We start from the raw sequence: 21,520 nt of genomic DNA on the forward strand, positions 1-21,520 counted from the left end.
TGTGGTGACATGAGGTAGACTGTTGACTAAACATGTAATTAAAGTCACCTACATAGGCTAAACATGTAGGCTTAGGCTAAATAAAAGATTCATATAGATTCATATATTCACATATAGATTCCATTAAGCCAACAATGTTGACAAAATTAAATTATACACCTCCCGCACCCAAAACATCCAATCATTTTAATGCCAATAAGGAATAAAATGTACAGTAGTCTTCTTTTAGACACTAAAAGTAAAAGGATGCTGTCAAAAAATAATACCATGGATAGTTTTTTATTAATCAATTAACCCTATAGAACTGCAATAAATAGAAAAAAACTCAATTAAATCACTATTTGGTGTGATCACCCTTTGTCTTTAAAACAGCACCAGTTCGCTGACAGGTTTTTTTCTCAAGGTACTCTTGACAGACAGGTTGTTCCAAGCATCTTGGAGAACTTGACACAGTTCTTCTGTGGATTTAGTTTGTCTCAGTGTCTTCTGTCTCTTCATGTAATCCCAGACTGACACCATGATGTTGAGATCAGGGCTCTGAAGAAAGTTCTTTCTGAACCCTTATGGCTGGGTGTTTGAGGTCATTTTCATTCTGCAGCATGAATTTGTAACCGATCAGATGCCTCTCTGATGGTACTGTGTGAGGGAATCAAACATCTAAAGTGCCTATAAAACTTTTGCGCAGTACTGTATATCTCTCTTGGTGCTGAAATAAATTCATTACACACAAAAAAAACTAAAAATAGCAATGATTTAATGTTTTAAACATTTGCAAAGTGTTAACAAACTATAATTCACTAATAAAGGAGGAAGAACCTAATTTTAATTATGGATAACAATACACTGAGTTAAGAATGTGGTTTCTACTGAAAACCGAGTAATGCATCTGAGTTGGCCTTTCTCTTTTTTTTTTAAAGTATATTTTTTTGGGCTTTTATGCCTTTAATAGGCAGAGAGAGGGGGGAATGACATGCAGTGAAGGGCCGTCCGATGCGGGATTCGAACCGGGGCCGACTGCAGCGAGGACTGTAGCCTCTACACATGGGGCGCCTGCTTAAACCACTACGCTACACGACGCCCCTGGCCTTTCTCTTTTAATTTAAAATTACATTTGATTCTGAGTGTGAATCTATATTTCAGGCTACAATAAATGCAACCTTGGACTCTCTCCAACACTAATGTGTTCTTGCAATGATGGATGTCTGTGGAAAAGCCTAACCATAGTCCAACGCAGCACTCAGTGATCTGATGTATGACGCACTACACATCCTAACTCTAACCTTGAGTAAAAGGCTCAATGCATGACTCACCATTAGTTGATTTTTTTCAGATTTGCTTATCAGAACTATCAGTCTCCACTGCACACTGCTGGCTTCACCAGGGCCGACTACTTACTATTCATACATACATAGATAAGAAGGTATTGTGTTACCTTCATGAACTGTACCGCATGTGCAGAATGGATTAATCACTGAGCCACAATGCACCGGGGAAAAGACTGTGGAGGCTGTCATAAACAGATAAGCATAAATGAAAGCTGAGCGTGCATCGTGCTAGAAATTCCTGCTGTTAGTTATAAAAACAGCTGACTGTCCTTTGAGTTTATGACTTCATTTCTATGCCAACTTTAAAGTGTCTTCATTATTATCTGCGTTGCTAAAAAAGAACCTAAACAGCCAGTGACCGAAGGTTACAGCTGCGATAATGTCACTGTCCTCATCATTATTCAGTTTATTTTAATTTTATCTAGTTATAAAGTTTGCAGACGGTTTAAATACCAGGGAAAGGTCACGTGGTGGTAATGGAGTACGAAAGCAATGCACCACTTAAGGATCGTGGACTGTTAGCTTAGGGACATTAAATGGATTCAGCCAGTGAATTTTAACTGTTGGGCAGAGGGGGAGAGATGAGAAAGATTAAAAAGAGTGTGCGGGTGACAGTGCCCAGAAAACCAATAAAATCAAACAATACGACAAGACCACAGTTGAGAGTACAATTCCCAAAATAACCCTTGAGATATTGCCTGTATACTGAATGTTAAAATGAATACAATCATCATGTGTTACCAGCAATAAGAAATAGAAAGAAATCACTTACTTCTAGTGATATAGAAAACCAAAGTGAAACTGGAGCTTGTGGATTCTCCTGCAGAAATAAGAAAACCAAATTCAAAATAACATTTGTCACACATTAATGAATAAGTCTTCTTAACACCCTTTGAAAATCTTGTTTTTTCTGACACCTGGTGGTGCAAGTCCTCACCTTGCTGCAGTGATGTACAGGTGTACCCCAGGACTTTGTGACATCACTGTCACACGCACACCCTCTGACGACACCCAGCAGCACTGATGGGGTTGGGTGTGTGTGTGTGACAAAGAGGGGGCAGTGAAGTTCTGCTTTTCAGCGTGGTGTTAAGTTACTTCTTAAAGGTTTGTTGCGTGAATCACAATCTGTCTAGACTGAGATGGTAAATTCTTAAAACATTATAAATAGCAGGTTTTGGTTCCCGACCTTTGGGTCACAGGATTATTCTGAGTGGTTGAGAGTAAACCATTTTGGAAAGCAGAAAAAAAATGTTTTCGCAACACAAACTTTTAACTGGGCAATTTTAGATATTAGCAAGGCAAATTCATGTTTGCACGAGTGCTTTACATAATATATAAAAGACATTAATTTTTTTATATTAAGGCCTGTGCAAAATTTTCAAGTTCATTGAGGCAATTTTCACCATATAAAGTATTTCCAATGAAAACACAGTGAGGTCTGTGAATTATCAAGAGTAACTGGGACACTGTGTCTCGAAAGAGATGTTGGTGTTGAATTTTTTAAATGTAGTCTTTATTTCTGTGAAGACCACAACAAAACTCCATCCACTTTCACTGAATCAGGTTGGAGGCCGAAATTTACCTCAAAACCAAAACTATTCTCCTGGCTGCTGAATACTATTAAAGGTGAGAAGATCCTTGCTTTGTAATTTGGATGAACTAAACTTTTAAACAAAAGTCCAAGAGTCTACGTTCGCCAGCCAATGTCAGGACGCTACAGAGGAAGCCAGACCAACCTGGTAGTTAAAGACACAGGGGCGACCCACAACACAAACACCTTGTGCTCAGCAGCACAGGGTGCCCTTTATAGGGAATGCAGAAAGCAGTGGCAACCCAGTTTGTTCACCATCCATCACTGTAGCACAGCAATTTACCCAAACAGCAGAGTAGTGTCAAAAATACTGGCAAGGCACAAACAAGGAAAGAACATGTCCTCAAACTGTAACTGTGGGGGTGGCGGGCGAACTGATAAACAACTTTTCAAAGCAGAATTATGGCACTGTATATATGTGGAGGCCAGGATGTGTGGGCCTTGTCTCTAAATGTGCCACAACAAATGGTGGAGGGGAGTTAAGCCAGCGTTCACGGGAGACACGCAGTAGCTGCCCAAACGGGCTTGTTAGGGGGCAGAGAGGGAACTCATCAGTGCACAAGATCACGGCTGACAGAGAAGCTTGTTAACTGCAGCACAGTAGCCAAGAGGGTGGCTCATTAGGGAGAAGCACCAGTAGCCTGCACGAGTCATGCTGGTCTCACCAGATGGCTAGCTGTCTGCTGGCTGATGAAGGACATGGACATCCATCATTAACAAATTGTGTGCAGTATGTTCTCTGTGCATGAAATCAAAAGGAAAGCGCTTTGCCACAGTTTCATATTTGAAACTTTATATCATGGGTTGCCAGAGCTTTAGTCACTTAGGTGAAGAAGCTCCATTTTAATTTTCTCCTTAGCTGCAACAAAGTTTGTCTGCGACACTTGAGACGAGAATCCTGTTGCAACATTGCCCCCTACTGGTGCCACCGACTGGAACTCCAGATTGATGGAGGCAAGATGCAATCAAAACATGAATTTCCCAATCACTTGCCCCTCAATGGACTCTTCACATGTTGCCAGCTGTCACTATAAATAACAAATTGTTTGCAATCACCCTGTCTGGATAAGTGCAGCGCTCTTGAGCTTGATTATTGCACAAGACAAGTTTCCAGTAAGGGCCAATAAATCATTATTCATCATTCACTCAGGGAGAAATCCACACTGTTACAGCATCGTCTAAATCATAAGTGGGACTTGTTCATTTAGATATTCTTTTCCGGAGCACTTCAACCAGATGATTTATTTGCTATCTAATCTCACACATATCCCAAAATTAAAAGAATTGTTGCATGGTATTACTTTGAGTTGACTGAGTGTGAATTTATCCACTGCTGATGTGATCGGAAGATGCTGGAACTTTAATTAAAAATGAGTGAATTTTGGATTGAAGAAAAGCACGACCGGGCAGAATGGAAAAAAAAAAGAATGGATGCAATCAAGCCAGGGTGATATGGACAGAATATATTACAGTTTTTCAGGGGACATAAACTACTTTTCTTGAAAAGTGTTTTAATCACTGCTGGTGCATCAGAGTAGCCATAAGAAGTACATCAAACTCATTAATTTTACCTTAAGGGTCATTTCACCAAGAAAGATTTATTACTTATCTTAAACTGCTCACATCAAAACCATGTAAGCTGCACCGAATCATTTGGCTTTAGGTTGAAGAGAAACCTTGAGTCAGCAAGTCTGAAGGTGCCCCCCCCCCCCCCCAGTGTTGTCACTTTCTGTTAATTAAATCTGACATTAACAAAGTAGAATGAATTACAGAAACAAGATATAGCTAGATCAGTTCAGCAATTGAATTAAGTTGTTCTTTATACTTTCAGAAATTGAAATTTAAAGCACTCAAAACAAAGGATAAAGGATCATCTTATAATAGAGTGGCTGAGTGGTGGAAAAAGCACTCAGAACAAATAGCAAGACAACAATATAAAAATACTCCATTACAAGTAAAAGTCCCGCATTCAAAATCCCACTTAAAGGGCCAGTACACTGACTTTACAGCCTGAGCTTGCGTTACTCTGGGGACTATAAGTCAGGATATCACGGCCTCTTTAATTAAACGGCTTCATTAATTTTTTTTATTCTATCTGACAAGCTCCCCCAACTTTATGACAGTGCAACACTAAATCACTGGATCACCTTCCAAGTAAAAGTAGACAAGTATTATCAACTACAAGACTTGCAACTGGTGAGAGGAAGCCAGTTTTTACTACTTTAGATACTTTTTTCCCTTCAATGGTCACAATGAATCTGAGGGGTTGTAAGATGAATAACAGGGTAGGAAAGAAGTGAAAACACAAGTTCTGCTACACACATTTGTCTTAATGTTGGGGCCTTTTGGGGAATATTGGATAATTCTACCTCTGGCCCTCAAACATGTATGAACGACTCGACTCTGCTTTTCTGTGAGGGATTACAAGCAAAAAACGTGAACAGTAACGAGTCAAAATAATTTAAAATATCAGTACATGCTGTTAAAAACAAAACAGCACAAGCAACAGATACATGTACAAATGGCTTCATTTAATTTATGTATTTCACAAACAATCCAAGAATTTATGAGACAAATGTACAGGAATTATTTTGCCATTTTATTTTTTTTTTCTTCACATTATTGCTTTACAGTAAAATGCATTGGTTGGATATGTCAAGTATAGCAAGACAATACATTCATATAAGTTATACAGATGTCCTCAGTAATGTTTTATAGTAACTAACTTTACATTAAATATATTTTTTAATCATTTATTATTCTTGACAAACAACTCCCACGTCACATTGAGCTCACAGTGCATCAGGTCGCATTCAATCAAGAAATACATACCGGTCCTCTCTTGTGTTCAATTGCCATTTCTAACGTGTGTTCTAAAGTGTGCGCTTACTTTGTACACAGGATTTCCGTACAATCTGGATTTATGCAGCGCTACGACAAGTATGGCATTTGAATTTTTTTTTTTTTTCTTCTTCCAAAAAAGTGACTTGGTAACAAAGATGTGAGTCAGACAACCGGTGAGGACGTAGATGATGACAAAAAGAGGATCAGTGTGTTTTTTTTTTCCCCTCATGCTGTGGTGTTACCACTCAAACCTGGCAACCGGGACATGACCACACAGAGCGACAACAACAAAAATATACACAAAAAGAAACCTTAACACTGCACATTCTGAATCAACTAAAGTACAGTACAAACATGCCTTCCCCCACCAAAAAGCATCAAAAAAAAAATAGGTCCTGTATGTACAGAAGACCCACTGAGAAGGTTGATGGGGAGGAAGGTCGGTGTCCGAGGATGTCAGTGGGAGTGTGGAGAAGTCTGTAGGCCCTGTGTGGTCACCTCCATCCAGTAAACACAGCCATTTGAACCCCGATAGAGTAGCAGCTTAAGGGGGTCCAACTTTTAAAAAAATTCCTTAAGGACAGCTCTCACGCAGGTCCGCTGAAAAGTGACAAAGTCCCGAGGGCAATGGAGGAAAGTCATCCATCCGTCCATGTGTTCCCTTGCTGCCCCTCTGCTCCTTCAGCTAGGGTTGGTGGAAAGTTAATGCCCTTGTGCAAGAGGGGACAAAAGTGGAGAAAGAGGGAAAAAAAAAGTGTAGGTAGGAGAGGGGGGAAGAAAAAAAAAAAAAAAAAAAAAAAAAAAAAAAAAAAAAAAAAAATCAGACTTTCCACAATCCCACTGTTAGAGAAGCGTCCGTGCCATTGGCTTAGTTCCTCAGCTGTCAAACACACACACACCTGTGAGCTCACACATCAAGTACTACGAGACAAACCGACGTTACATCTCCGCAGGGGATCCCCCGTCTTTATATGGCAACCTGGCAGGGGGCCTTCTGTCACATAAATTCTTTACATTGAGATTGCATATACAAGAGCCTGCTGCCAGCAGTGTGGCAGAGGAATATTTTCAACACTTAAAACGCTCCCCGCACGCTTTTCAGTTTTTAGTCTCTGCACCTCACTTGTGGACTCTTCACAGGCATTTTTGCATGATGTCAAAATGTCTGGATTGCAGTGTAGCTCGTAGCTGCCGATTTTTGTAAAATGGGTCGGGGCGGTTTCCATGGATACGCCCAGAAGCCCTCAGCCTTTTGCTGTGCTGTGGAGGAGCTGCGTTTAATGTCCCAGCATGCACTGCAGACAGAGGCGGGTGTGCTCATGGTGTTAACGAAGTTCCAGTCTGAGAGTCAAGAGCCTGGTGTGAGAAAACGTAGCGTGGGCCCGTACTGAGCACGCGCACGCACACACACACACGCGCACACACACACACACATACAATGTTCTCTTGCACACACACACAGTCACATATACACTGAAAATACACACGCACAGAAGGAAGCACTAGTTGATTCAGAATGAGAGGATGGCTGTTAAAGTGCAATATCTACATGTAACTCAAAATCAAGAGACCATCACCATCGCCACCTCTTGGAGTTGTCCTTTTCTGAGTTTCCCTGATAACCGACAGCTGTGGTTGGCACCCTTGCCCTGGGTAGAGGGGCTGCAGTACCCCCTACTGGCCAACGGGTGTTATAGCAGAGTCAGTCTTGAGAACTGCCTGGTTTCTTTGCATTTTTTTTTTATAACAACTACCTCCATGCTGCTGCTGTCTCAAGATGAGAACAAATCACCAGATGATGACAAAAATCAGATGCATCCCACATATCTGGAGACAGTTTTTTTCTGAAGTTGTGCAGAGGGAAAAGTGAAACGACCCATCACTGAATGACAATAATGCTGGAGTGGAGTCGCCACCACCAGCCTGAATACCCCTCTGAGTGGTCAAATCTCCTTACAGCACAAAGCAAGAAAAGCATTTCCATGTGCAATTTGTTTCAGTGAAAAACAGGCATGTCCTATATTTGCAACAAGCTCTCCTCCACATTTCATACTAGATAAAACCTTGTTTTGAAAAAATAAATACAAAAAACAACAACAAAAAAAGTGTTTACAAGTTTACATTGTGCAGTGCTGCATATGCATAACACCCTCACAGTCAACTGATCTGGACTGTGAATTATTTTGACACAAAGTGTCCTGAATGTCTTTTTTTTAAGAAAAGAAAGCAGATTTGATCAAGCAGATGAGGGTTGGGAAGAGTTGCGCAGGGTGTGTGAAGTGAAGCGCTAACAGTATCTGCTCCCTGATGCCAGAGGCCATGCCAGGGGAGTCAGGTCCAGGCTGGAGGAGGGGAGCTGCCAAGGACAAGGCCCTCCTCCAGGGGGTCAAGAGGGAAAAAGGAGTGTACTTTTTTCTTTAGTGCTGGGGTAACTTGGTAAATCTTTTAGGAATTACTTTAAGGAGACTAGTCTCTACACAGGGGTTTTGGTTGGAATCGGCATTTGTGGTAGGATTGTTTTTTTTCTCTTCACAGACTCTGGTTTGGTTTGTGGAAAGACTTTGAAAATGGTGTGTGGAAATCTACAATGTGAACAATGAAAACACACACCAACAATCCACAGGGGCACTTATGACTCTGGAGGTCCCCGACATCTAAAGGCATGCTAGATGGGTAGAAAGTTAACAGGTGCACAGAGGAACTAAAGACTTTACTGCAGTAACAGGCAAAGCCCAAAATAATGGGCATTCAGGACCGGCACTGTGTGACAAGAGGACAAATCAGAGACATAGAATGGAGTCCACCATTACAGTGTACTGCCTCTTGAGGAAATAAGATTCATAATTGGGACTGAAAAGCTTACAGGGGAGAGTGCAGGGGAGGAAAAAAAAAAAAAAGTCTGCAGTTAGGTCCAGTATTACTGAAAAAAAGATATTTTGGAGTTGCTATGGGAGCACTGAGGTTTTGGTATCTGAGACATGCTGCTGTGCTCTACTCCTCCATGCACATGGGCAGGTTGACGAAGGTGAAGACGTTGTACTCGATCATGATGGAGAAGCAGAGGAAGACAGCATACAGGACCAGGACATAGATGCCCAGCTTCATGTCCAGCCTCCACTTATTCAGGTGGATCCCCAGAACCTGCACACATACAAAATACATCAGAGAGGCACGAATAGGAGCTACTATTATCCAAACAAAATCCTACGCTTAATCAGTTTTCTGACGGCAGTCTTTGAAAAGATGACTCAATACCAAACAGCTTAACTGTGCAGCCAATCCTCGTAATATGCAAATCTGATCTTCAAAAAGGTAATCTATCAGATGCATTTTTGGCCAGTTGTTTTATTAAAGCCGAGATAATCTTTTTCTATTAATGAAACTGGGATTCTTTCTACGAGTGCTGATGCTGCATTTGTTTATAGCTACAGTAAATGGGGTAAATCAGAGACAGGAACTGTGTCATCAGTTTTCAAGGTCTTACATTTTCACACACTTGCTGTGTGGGGACCCATGTTTATTTGACATCACATTGTGAAGGGGTCGTTTAAGAAAATGTGTCCCACTTTCTGACGAGAACTCTGATTTGCAATAAAGAGATTTTGGTTTACATTCTGGTTTATTTTCTCTAGTAAGACGTCTCACATTCCAATATCACTGAATGCATCACAACTAGCCGTTTATTCCTAAAAGAAAAATGCATCATTTCCAGTGCACCAGAGGAAAGACAGGAAAGACAAAGTGTTTATGATGCGGAATTTTTTTTACATTTTTATGAACCAATTACATAACCTGCTTCAGTCCCCATTACATAACAGGGCATCAGTCAGTGATGACCGTAGGCAAACAGGGATCTTTATTTTGTCTAAAAGACACTGGATTTCTACTTTAAAACACGCAAGGTACACTACAGTAATAAACCAGGTTGTCTTCCTGGAAGTGGTCGACATGTGGCACCGGCGTGGCGTAAACATCATTAACTATTGCTCACCGTGAGGGCCACAGAGCCCAGCAGAAGCACCACTGAGTACACCAGCCCCCGACTGTTAATCATCACCTGCAACACACAGGGCAAAAGCTCAGCGATTCATTGGCCGTCATTAAATGTTATTACTCACTGCGAGACATAAGGACACACTGGATTTTGTTGTCACTAATAAGGTCTGAGATGTGGCATAGAAAACTAGCTCCTTACCTCTGATCCATAGCTTACACACATGGTCTGTATCGCCCAGGGAACCCCCAGTCCCACCAGAATATCAAACACGTTGCTGCCGATTGTGTTGGACACCGCCATGTCTCCCAGACCTGCAACAAAACAAAGAGCAAATGAAGCAGCAGTTTTTTTTTCCTAACAAACAAAAAAACAAATCTTTATTTCCAACTGAAGATCAACATTTCTCTGTTCTGTAGTTTCAGCTGGGAAGGCAGTTACGCAGGGCTACTTAGTAATGTGTCTGCACTGTTTTTTCTTGCCCCTGTACTTTAAAGTGCTTTGTACAAATTCCTATTTGAACAATTTGCTTCCATGCATGTACTGTAGGTGACACATCTGTGTGTGTGTGTGTGTGTGTGTGTGTGTGTGTGTGTGTGTGTGTGTGTGTGTGTGTGTGTGTGTGTGTTGCACTACATTTGTAAAAGCTCACAAAGTACAGTTTTGCATATCTGGATGTCTAAGTTTAACCAACTATAGCTCAAATTCACACACACGTTGACTCCATCTGCATGTAAACAGCTTACAGTGCATTCTTACTTATCAAGACGTTGTGATACATTTCTCTACTTCTTCCATCTCTTCGCTCTCACGTCAAACTACCTCAAGCTATCCACAAAGACACTGCATCTATATTCGTATTTTAATGTTTATTTTAATGATTCAGCCAACTAGCCATCGGGGATCATAAAAGCATACACATTTTTTAAAATTAGATGTTCTGGTGGACTAGTGGTATTAAATATACACCACATAAACACAACGTCCGGCTCTCCACTGCATAATAGAACCATAATACAATAGCGATCTAAAAATGGTTCAAGGGGAAAGGTATACCTTGCCGAGCCACGATGAGACTGGCTATGCAGTCTGGGACACTGGTGCCTGCTGCCAGGAAAGTGATGCCCATGATGACATCAGGGATTCCCAGAGTGTAGCCAATTATAGTGACCTGAGAGAAATGCACAGGCAGTGTTAGGGCTCAAAAATAGCATTACCTGTTTCTATGAGCAAAGGCATGTCACATTCAAACACTAACAAATACCCATGTTTAATGTTTTATGCATTTTACTCTTTGTACCTACTCTCGTGGACTGTCTGTATATACTGAATAGATAAATTATTGAGTTATGTCCTATGGATAATTAATGTTACCCTCCTGGCAGGAAGCATAAGATGACTCATTTGACAGTTAATACTTCTATGAATCAAGGTTTCTTAAACTGTACTAATTCATTTTTACAGTACAACTCTTGGTTGTGATATATCCTGCTTTTCTGATTTGTGTCTTTGAATTTAAAGCTGCAACTAACAATTATTTACATTATCGATTAATCTTTAGATAATTCTTTCAATTAAATCCATTATAGTTTTTTCTCTAAAATGCCAGAAAGCAGTGAAAAATGTTATCAAATTGCATGTTTTGTTAAACCAACAGCACAAAATGTCAACAAATATTGACTTTACTGTCACATAAGTCTAAGAAATGCACAAATCCTTGTGAACTTGTGAATGTTTGACATTTTTACATTAGATTGGTTCCCAACTTGTAAAACAAAGAAAAGCAGAAAGATTTCCAGTGATAAAAATTCGTGTGAATTAATTTTATGTTGACTGACTGATGTGTTATACTACCGATACTCAAGTAAAAGTAAACACTGAGGTGCTGTGGTAAATACCTCATTCTAAAAATCTATTAAGTTCTTCCTTTCCACACAAACAGGTGTAATTACACTCACCATCCAGACCATCAAGTAGGAGAAGACAGCAATCCAGACAGTGGACAGGATGAAGGAAACCATGAAGAATTTCTCCCAGCGAGGCTTGGCACAGTTGGGGACGGTGAAGAACAGCAACAGGAGCAGAGGCCACGAGATCAGCCACTTGAACTTGCTGCCAATACCTCCTGCAGCAAAAATGCACATGAGCACAAGAGTTTAGCTCTTCAGCGTTTCATTGTGGGTTAAATTATAGTTGTTTCCCCTCGTTGATTATGTGGAGAATCTTTTCTGTCAAGCAACTGATTTCTAACGTCACACTTAATCAGGTATATTGACCTAATTCTATTCGATGTGCCAACAACATTTACAGTTTCAGAAAATGTAAGAAATCTGCATCACATCTTTGTTTTTTCCGACAGTTGTTTGTACCGTTAATTAGGTTTTATTGAAATGGGACAAATTAATAAATAGTGTTAAAAAAAAACAAAAAAAAACTGAAAAACAGGAGATATGTCTGCTTGTGGCCAAGCTATGGCTCCATTTGCTTTTATTCCCTCTTTGGCTTTAGTGAAAAGGATAAACATACCCATCCATCCGTCATTTAGCACCAATACTGAAAGCTTTTTTTTTTTTTTCCTGGCAAAAAGCTTTTATACTGACGGCACCCTTTTCCTGTTTTGTGGTACAAGATTTCAGCAGACAGACCGCACATGGCACCTCAAACACCAAAACTTTATCCTCCTCCGTTCCACTTCTTTTAATGCCTTTTCGCCTAATATAACGCAACAACACTTCTACCCACTTTGACGAATTGGTCTGTTTCGTGTTAAATCAGATTAATCAGATTCAGATTCTTTTCACATCAGCAGCCACTGACTGATAAAAGGGCAGGCCCGCTCAGAGCTGTCAAAGAGGGTGATCATTAGTCAGTACATATGCAGCCACTGACTAATTTGAGGGAGGACATCAATAACTGTTGAAGCGGAAAGAAATTCTTAAGCAGATTGAGCAGAGCTGTCCAACTAAAAATGCCTTTCAGTATTAATAATGCTTCAAGTTGTTGAAATAACCAACACAGGAGGATGTATAATAGATTCATAAATATATCAGAACTGTCAAAGATGTGAAGATGCTTCATAATTAGGTTGTTCCTGTATCTCTTTACCCCCTAAAGTATCCGTCCATGTATGCCAAATTACACACATTCATCAAGTAAATACATGCATCACGTACTTGGAATGTGAAACGGTGAGATGGTTTCATTTTCCTCCGCCTCGGTGGGTTTGTCCTCTGGCACGTTCCCGTTCTCGATTTCAACCTTCCCGTCAATCACTTGTGTCTCCACGCCATTGGCAGCTTGGACCAACTTCTGGCGCTTTCAGAAAACAGAAACTAAGTCAAAGAGCACATGAGCAGACGTGCCGCTCCTTTGATTGCTGAGCTACTGCCAAAAGTTTTACTGCAATCGTGTGTCTTTGCATCCATGGAAAACACAAACATATATGTACACTGTGAGATAAGGAGTTTATAAAAGAGTTGAAACTAAACTCAGACATGCGACGCTGCAAACACTCTAGAGAAAGACTGGAGCAATAACGCCCAGCTGTACCTCTGTAATGATGAGGCGACTGGCCATGCGCAGACGGGTCTTGGGTCCAAAATGGCTGGTGACCATGACACGGAGGCCAGCCTCTGGAAACCTGAACTTTGTAGGGCTGGCGTTGATGATCTCGTCCACCATCACCACTGAGCCACGGCTGTAAGCCTTGCTGGGCTTGACTAAGGGGTGGAGGGATATGATACAAATATCAAAAAATAAATAAAAGGAAATGAATGAATGAATGAATGAATGAACTGTGCATCAATCTACCCAGATTAACACACAGAACTTTTTTTCATTTGTTTAATTCAAGTTCATGTACTTACTCCCTTCATGACTGAAGTGCTTTGTGACACTGGTTTTTAAAAAGTGATATGCAAATAAAGTCAATTATACCCCATTGGCAAAAGTGCAAATTACAAGATGGATTTGCACTTCTATATCACCTAGTCTTACTAACCACTCAAAGAGCTTTACAATACTTGCCACATTCACCTACATTCATACATCACACTCATACACTGATGAAACAGCCATCAGGATACTTCGACATGTGGCCTGGAGCAGCCAGGGATCGAACCACCGACCTAATTAACGGACGACCACTCTACCTCCTGAGCCACAGCCACGACTAAACAGCTAAATAAAAAGGGGCATCGTCATTAAGAGAAACATACTATACTATGAATATTTTCAGTGTCATTTTCTACTCTGTGGCGCTAGTTTCCTGGGCCAAGGAATATTAATGGGTGCTGAACCAAAGCCATTTTGTCTCTATGCCAGAGTTAAAGCTGCCATAGGCCATTCTTTTTATGTCAAAATATATTCCTATTACCCTAAAATCACAACATGGACCGGAAGTGGACAGTTCAATACACACACAAATCAAAACTTGAGAGCAAAAACGTCCCCTAAACAAACTGCGTGAATGTCTTATCGAGACAAGTTGGGGTGTTTTCCAAAGCTCCGGAAATCACTCCTCCTGTCACTCATCTCTCCCTCTACAACCTAGATGATGTATGTTGGTGCCTTCATGTTGCTTGTTGCCTCAACGGAGACGAGGGAAGCGATTCTTAGTAGAACTGTTTGATTGAGGACACATAGGCGAGTGTCGACTTTCTAGGAAACAAAGGAAGGGATCATCACGTGTAGGACTGAACCATTTTAAATCCAGTATCTCTGAGCATGTAACATGTCATCACCGTCCTTGCATCTAAAAAATGTCGACGTTTCATGAGTGAGTTCCTTGTGGCGATGCCTTTTTCAGTTAATTAAATGAACAGTTTTTAAATAGTTTAGTTTCAATCAATCTTTCAGTGACTCTGAAATGAAATTTGGAGATAGGTGGTTTTCACTGGACAGTGATAATGTTGACAAAGATTCACTTGTAAGATTGCATTAACTTGCATATATTAGTACAGTGTTGTAAATATGAAAGGTGAGCAATTTCAGTCATGATGGGAGCACTTGATCAAAAATTCATCTAGTTTTTATGGAGTCGCTGATTAAAGTCCCAAATCTTTCCTCCGCTTCACTCCAGGCTCATGTCGTGGAGGAACGGAGGAGTTTGAGATTCACCATATGACTCACCTTGGGAAAAAAATCACCACACAATAGTTGGGTGGGTTAACATGAGGGTGCTGTGCACAGTTCACATGATGATGTCTGGGTACTGAACTTCAGATAGCTCTCCCAAATTGCCTGGTGGAGCTTTGAAGTTTACCTATCAGTTGTGAATATTTATGGGCCCACTGACATTGATTTCTAAATCTGTGACACTGGAGATGTAACCTCTGGCATCTTTGACCTCACAATCTCAAACTGTTACGCGGGTGGTCACTCCCCTTCAGATAATGTGTGTTCTGACAATAATGCATATCTTAAAAAGGTTTTATTGGCATCCTATAACTCCTCATTTGCTCTTTGCTCACAATTAGCTATAAGATGCAGTGTATGGGGAATGAAAAAGTTCTACAGGACACTTATTAGTTTAACTCAGCCTTAATTTGACTCATTATACATGCAAGAATGCACATAAATTAACTGTGTAAACAGAGACAGCATAAACAGTTCCTCTTGTGAAATTCATTACCACTTCAGGAGTGAGTGGCTCAACACTCCAGAGACCAGCAGAAGAAAAGTAGTATGCAAGTGGAAAGAATTGGCACACAGCAGCACAACACTGTTGACAGTAAGCAAGAATAAGTTTAGTAAGGCTAAACAGACAGGCATGTTAACACTAGTACAGCCAAAGTGGGAAGGGTTAAACCTCTCGGAGGGGTTAAATGTCACTGAGTAGAAGTTTTTGAAAGGTCGAAAAAGGAAAAGGGAAGAAGTGGAGAACTGTGGCACCCAAACATGACATTGAAGATGCTATTCAGAAAAGGTTGAAGAGACCCCAAGACAACAAAGTCCCCTGACATTAAAAACTGCATTACCGAAGGAAGATAAAAGAGTATCTTCATTACACTTTTGCCATTTTCAACAGGAACATTTTATTTTGTGGCCCCTATATGCTCAGATAAGCTTCAGTTGCTTATCACCCAAAAAGGGAGGAACATATCCAACTTTTAAAGGGGAAAAAGAGAAATTTAACAAACTGGGCCTTCAGGTAGTGCAGTTCACAGATGCTGGAGGACTGAAACTTACTTTGGAAAATTTAGCAGTTTGCTTCTCATTTAAAAAAAAGGAATAGTTTGACATTTTTGAGAAATATGTTTATATGCTTTCTCACTGAGAGTTATCAAGATCACCACCACTCATGTCTGTACACTAAACATAAAGCTACAGCAAGCAGCCTGTTAGCTGAGCATACTGTACCATAAGAAGAAATGGACTAAAAGTGTTACCTTTGGACAAAGCCAGGCTAGCGGTTTCCCATGTTTCCAGTCTGTAATGCTAAACTAAGCTAACCGGCTGCTGGCTATAGTTTCATTTTTAGCAAGCAGACATTAGAGTGGCATCATCTACTCATTTAACTGTCAGCAAGGAAGCAAATTGTTATATTTCCCCAAAGATGAGGAACTATTGTTTTGAGTACATCTCAGCAGAATATAGTATAAGCTGAAGCAAGTTAAGTTAGTTCAGCTGAAGGGGGGGAACGTTTAAAGCCACAGACCTTTTAGTAGAAAGAAACACCCACAGTCTTCCAGAGAAAGTCAAATCATCTCATTTCATGGCCGAGTTATCTCAATCTTATTTCAACATAGATCTGATTAATTTCCTGGCAGAGAATAGTCTTTAGTACCCAGCCTGTCTGATTAACCTTACCTGCTGAGAGTAAAGGCGATGACGGGTCGTCATCCCAAACATAGTCATAACTAGTATTACCGTCCTCCATCTCACTGCTTGCCGCAGCGTTACCATTGGCCACGTTCTTCTTCGACTTCCCCATGAAAAATTTCTGCATGCTGGAGTTGAATCTAGTAAACAGATGGAACATAATCCCTAAATTAGAGATGCTGAAATAGTTCAGCTGAGAGTCCAAAAAGGGAAGAAAAATAAACAAGATAGGACATCCAGTGTCAGGATTCACATTTGCAAATAGGGTTTACAGTATGAGCTTCAGATGAAAGGCTCCCACTCGTTTGTAATGTTGTATAAATTAGCCAAAATAAAGTCTCTACACTCCATACATCTATAGAACGAATTTACAGTTAAAGTGGCCTACTTTCTGAAAAAAAAAGAAAAAAAAAAAAAAAAGAGCATCAGCACTACACTAACTAAAAAAAATGGCTGAAATATGCTGTTTCTGCACTGGCACAGAAAAGGAAGAGAAAGCCAGAAATGTTCACAGAAGCCAATCACAAGGCTTTCATCAGCCACACGGGCCTTCAGTAAGACCATTTGAGTGCGTTACATAAAAATGGATCAAAAATACTGAACTGAGTGCTGCTGCTGCCTTTGAACATAATATGCGCAGAGGCAACACCAGAAGAGCTGTGCTCAGAGGTCCAGCATCAGAAGCCGACATTAGCACTAAAAATGTGTTACAGTTTCAGTGTACAATTTGGAAGAAATTATTTAACAGTATCATCTTAATTCCACATTTAATATTACTTTCAGTTTTTCCCTTGTGTGAATTTAAAGTTTAAGGATAGAGGTTGTTATATTTTGTACAGATTGTAAAGTGTGGAGGCAAAAGTGACAGACAGTAAAAGATTATCAGAAGAGTCAATAATATAACAGATGACAATAAATAATAGTTACTAAACAAATATAAAATCGAATACAACATGTATACTTTTCCTTCAACCTCCAATCAGGCAATAAGCGAAAAAGCTATCTAACTTAATTCACAACCAGCTTTTTTCAGCTAGCTACCTAGCTAAAGCTAACTTTTATATATCATAAAACTACACCAGCCAGTGCATGTAATGTTAATTGTCCATACTGTGTGCTCATGTGGTGCAGCATCACTGTAAACTTTTGTAGCGGAACCTAAAGCCTTTCGTTAGCTAGGCGCCACTATGAAGTTAGTTAACCTTGGGGGGAAAAGGAGACATTAAATCAAATACATCCACAAAATGTCAAGGATGATGAAAAAAAGTCCAAGTCAAGTCCTCCATGAAGAAGAGGCTTGAAGATGAAGATGATGTTGTAAAGACAGACACATGATCCGTTTAAGACGGTATATTTTGTCAGTTTTGGGCCAAGTATAATTGACCAATCTCAAACTCAACTAAAATTCAAAAGTAGAGAGGTTTTTGTATTTAAATGAATCTTTTACCGTCACTTTTTCCCTTATGTCATTTGTTTCACATTTGGCAGGAAGTGTGCCATTTGCTTGGAGAAAAAAAAAAAAATAAAAAAAAATAAATCACAGCAGAGCCCTGGAAGGTCACCTCAGAGCTGTGACTGCGCTATATAAAACCCACTCTGCTCCATTTTGACTGGAACAGCCCAAAATGGTTAGCAGATATTTTGGGAGAGGGGAGACATATGACAGTGTATCCTACAGTAAGCACTTCTTTCCTCCAAATGAGAAAGGAGAGGAGTGATCCAGTTAAGCCTGTGCTCTTAGCCACTGCAGAGGGAGAAAGATTAAACTCTTATGGCAGGGAGAGAGCAGACTGCTGCTGAGTGTAACACAGATTACCAGCTGGACAGACACAGCAGCACAGGACGATGTGGTTGGCATTAGGCAGTTTGGACTGTAAAGACACAAATAGAGTGTAATAGAGGAGTCTGTTATTTGCTGAATTTTGACAGTAAAGGAAACAGGGGACAAGGAGTTCTCAGGGCAGATTGTAAGATTGTGATCATCCAGTTTAACATTAAGTAACACTTCTAATCCTTTAATAATTATCACAAGTTTAAAAGAAAACTACAATATGTAAATATGATAAATTCATGTATGTTTCATGGGATTACAGATTTTTTACATATGAAATGACTAAAGTTAATCATCAGTTGAAGTGAAACTATTGAAAACGGAATATTGTCGACAGGTAGATACTATGTGGAGCATTTTTAAAAAAAAATATATACACACATTATCTAATTTTAACATCTAGAATAATTGTCAAAAGACAAGGTAACATGCTGTTATGATAAACCTAGCTGAACAAAATGCATCATAAAAATTGCATTTTGCAGTATCTTACTTCTGAAGAGGAGCAACATTTTTCAACACAAGTGCTCCACAGTTGAGTCTGCAGCTAACATCTGTGCAGGCGATATGAATGAGACACTCCCCTCCAGCTGGAAACTCACTCCTCTCTTGTGAAACTACTGTGTGCGCAGTTGGGCATACTCAGCAGCTCACAGGTGTTAGTGTGCAAGCATCCCCCCACCCCCTATGCACACACTCATCTTTTTATGGTGATGTGGTATTCAACTCGCAACATGAATATGCAGAACTCACTTCATGACGAGGATGTATCCTGCGTACATGAGCACCAGCACCAAACTCTCCCACCTGATAAAAAACAACAACAAATTCAGGTTTCCCGCACACTTATAAAAATAAATAGAATATCCAAGATCTTTCAGCTTATAGGAGTATTTCCAAGTCTTCTAGTTGCCTGCTACAACCATTACCATTGGTAGTATTACCATGAGAACATGACTTATGAGAAAATCAATAGTTAGGGCTGTAAGGCTGTAGCAGCAAAATCCTTGAGTGCATAGAATTGAGCAACAGTGAGTTATAGCTAAAGTGGATTATAAAAAAAAAAAACTTACCAAACTATTTTCTCATCGTAGATGAACTGAAAAATGAAGGAAATCATTCCTCTTAGATTAGAAAGTCTCAGCTGATGTCCATTAATAAATGCACATGGTGAACTTCATCGACTTACTGCAATCAAAGCCAAAACAGACAGGATGTAGTAGAAGGAATCCCTGAAAACAGCCCACCAGGTCAGTATCACCACCTAAGATTTCACAGCGGAAAAAGTGAAGTCATATTTGAGATCTATGTGTATTAGTGAACAGTGAAAGAGTTGAGAAGAATCACAGCTTTATAATCTGTTTACGCCTCCAGAGTTTAGGTCTCCAATTCTACTAAAACCAGTTCTGAGAAAGCTAACCGAAGCAGATGGCTTTGTTTCCCCTCAGCAAAAAAACTTCTGCCACACATGTGCTACTCTGCAGTCTATAAATAAACAGAATGATGCAGCTGCAGCAGTAAGTCACTCCTTCTCCCACACACACACACACACCTGTCCAGCGAAGATCCCGCAGACACCAATGATGCAAAGGATGTTGAAGACTGCTGAGCCAACGATGGTCCCCACCCCCACATCACCGTGGGTGATGAAAACACCTGCACACAGAGAGGCCAATCAGAATCAGCGGTGACACCAACCATCTGGGAATGTCTAAGTGTATGTATGCACACTCTGTGTATGTGTTTGTTTACCAATGACAGATGCAAAAAGCTCTGGGGCAGAACTGCCAGCTGCCATGAAGGTGGCTCCAGCAACATCTTCGCTCAGATCTAGTTTCTGCAGAAATACAACAAAAAGAGATGGTTTACACACACACACACACACACACCAGCATTGTGTTACTCCAACACTGAAAGATGAAAAACTACAAGGTCCAAATACCTCACAGAGTTTCTCCAGCGATGTCACAAAGTACTCGTCGCAGGTTATGGCGAGGGCCAGAAACATGTAGAGCGTCTGCAGACAGAATCAGCAGAGTTAAGTGTGTGAGAGTGTGTATGTGACACGAGCAAAACAGAAGTGAGAGGAGTGTGTGTGTGTGTGTGTGTGTGTGTGTGTGTAGATACACAGCTGAGTTAAGAGAGCCTTGGCAGAGCAAAGATATTCTCCTGCTAAAGGATGGGTGAAGGGGAATCCCAAAGCACAGCACCCAGTTAAAACTGAACCTGCATTAAATTCGAAATGTCAGTTCAGTGACGAGTTGTTTTCCCTTACTATGTGAAAAATCTACTGGACCTGCATAACCCCATGGGGCGTAGGAGGGGCGGGGCCTATTTTAGTAGCTGTGGAGAGCTCTATTAATTATAGATCAGCTGTGACATCATCATGGCCCGGCAGCTCTGGCAGGTGTGCTCTGCTCTATGCTATCCACAGGGGGCAGTGCAGGACTGCAGTATGATCAGATCTCCCCCTTCAGTTTTGGTCATATCTGTAATAAGACTCTTCATATCCTGGTCCTAAAAATTTCTATATGCCACTAAGGAGATTTTTTTTTTTTTAACCTTACATGGAAAAAACAGTGATCAGCAGATTTAGATTAGGCTACATTTAAAAAAGGAAAGATTCATAAATTTTCAGATTTGTCTTAAAAGCAATAGTCAGGTGCTAAAATAAGCAATTTGCTATAATCACTCTTTCTGTTCATACTGGTGATTTAAAGACCCATTCATAATGCACTTCCAATTTAATGGACAAACTCCAGTCTTTTTCCTATGAAACAATATTCAAAATTATATCCGATATCTTGTTTTAGTATGAAATTGCCTCTTTACCTTTCCCAGCAGCAGGGGTGGGATGGTAACAAAAAATTGATTGAAAGAATTTTTTACCCACAGAATGTAACTTTAAGACAGACTATCAATAATACATTATTAAAAAGCTTCAGCATTTTGCTCCCAGAATCCAAGCTTTGAAACAGTATTTCAGGATACAGCCCTGGATGGGTTTAACTAAAAAAAAAAAAAAAAACTTAAAAAAAAAAACTTTTTATAGCCAGTTAAATCCAGCATGAAGAGTTTATTCACAGGTGCTTTAAAATGAACAATGCTCAGTA

At 40.2% G+C, this 21,520-nt stretch overlaps 1 protein-coding gene across 2 annotated transcripts in view; it reads right to left on the reverse strand.

The window, feature by feature from the left end:
• Window positions 1–6,556: 6,556 nt before the first annotated feature.
• Window positions 6,557–21,520, reverse strand: part of slc24a4 (solute carrier family 24 member 4) — a 33,346-nt gene continuing 18,382 nt past the window's right edge. Inside the window, exons 4-17 of one of the 2 annotated variants that reach the window (XM_022737820.1) lie at window positions 20,350–20,424; window positions 20,160–20,244; window positions 19,960–20,063; window positions 19,597–19,671; window positions 19,481–19,506; window positions 19,161–19,214; window positions 16,625–16,716; window positions 13,304–13,473; window positions 12,928–13,063; window positions 11,713–11,879; window positions 10,811–10,925; window positions 9,956–10,068; window positions 9,752–9,817; window positions 6,557–8,901 (exon numbers count right to left, since the gene is read on the reverse strand). In XM_022737820.1, coding sequence (XP_022593541.1) covers window positions 8,752–8,901; window positions 9,752–9,817; window positions 9,956–10,068; window positions 10,811–10,925; window positions 11,713–11,879; window positions 12,928–13,063; window positions 13,304–13,473; window positions 16,625–16,716; window positions 19,161–19,214; window positions 19,481–19,506; window positions 19,597–19,671; window positions 19,960–20,063; window positions 20,160–20,244; window positions 20,350–20,424 — 1,428 coding nt within the window. In that variant the 3' untranslated portion in view covers window positions 6,557–8,751. Of the gene's footprint in view, window positions 8,902–9,751; window positions 9,818–9,955; window positions 10,069–10,810; window positions 10,926–11,712; window positions 11,880–12,927; window positions 13,070–13,303; window positions 13,474–16,624; window positions 16,717–19,160; window positions 19,215–19,480; window positions 19,507–19,596; window positions 19,672–19,959; window positions 20,064–20,159; window positions 20,245–20,349; window positions 20,425–21,520 lie in introns of both variants that reach the window. The other variant, XM_022737819.1, reaches the window with a different exon arrangement.

This window comes from Seriola dumerili, unplaced genomic scaffold (genome assembly GCF_002260705.1).
Source record: "Seriola dumerili isolate Sdu_G_001 unplaced genomic scaffold, Sdu_1.0 BDQW01000025.1, whole genome shotgun sequence".
Lineage (NCBI taxonomy): Eukaryota > Metazoa > Chordata > Actinopteri > Carangiformes > Carangidae > Seriola > Seriola dumerili.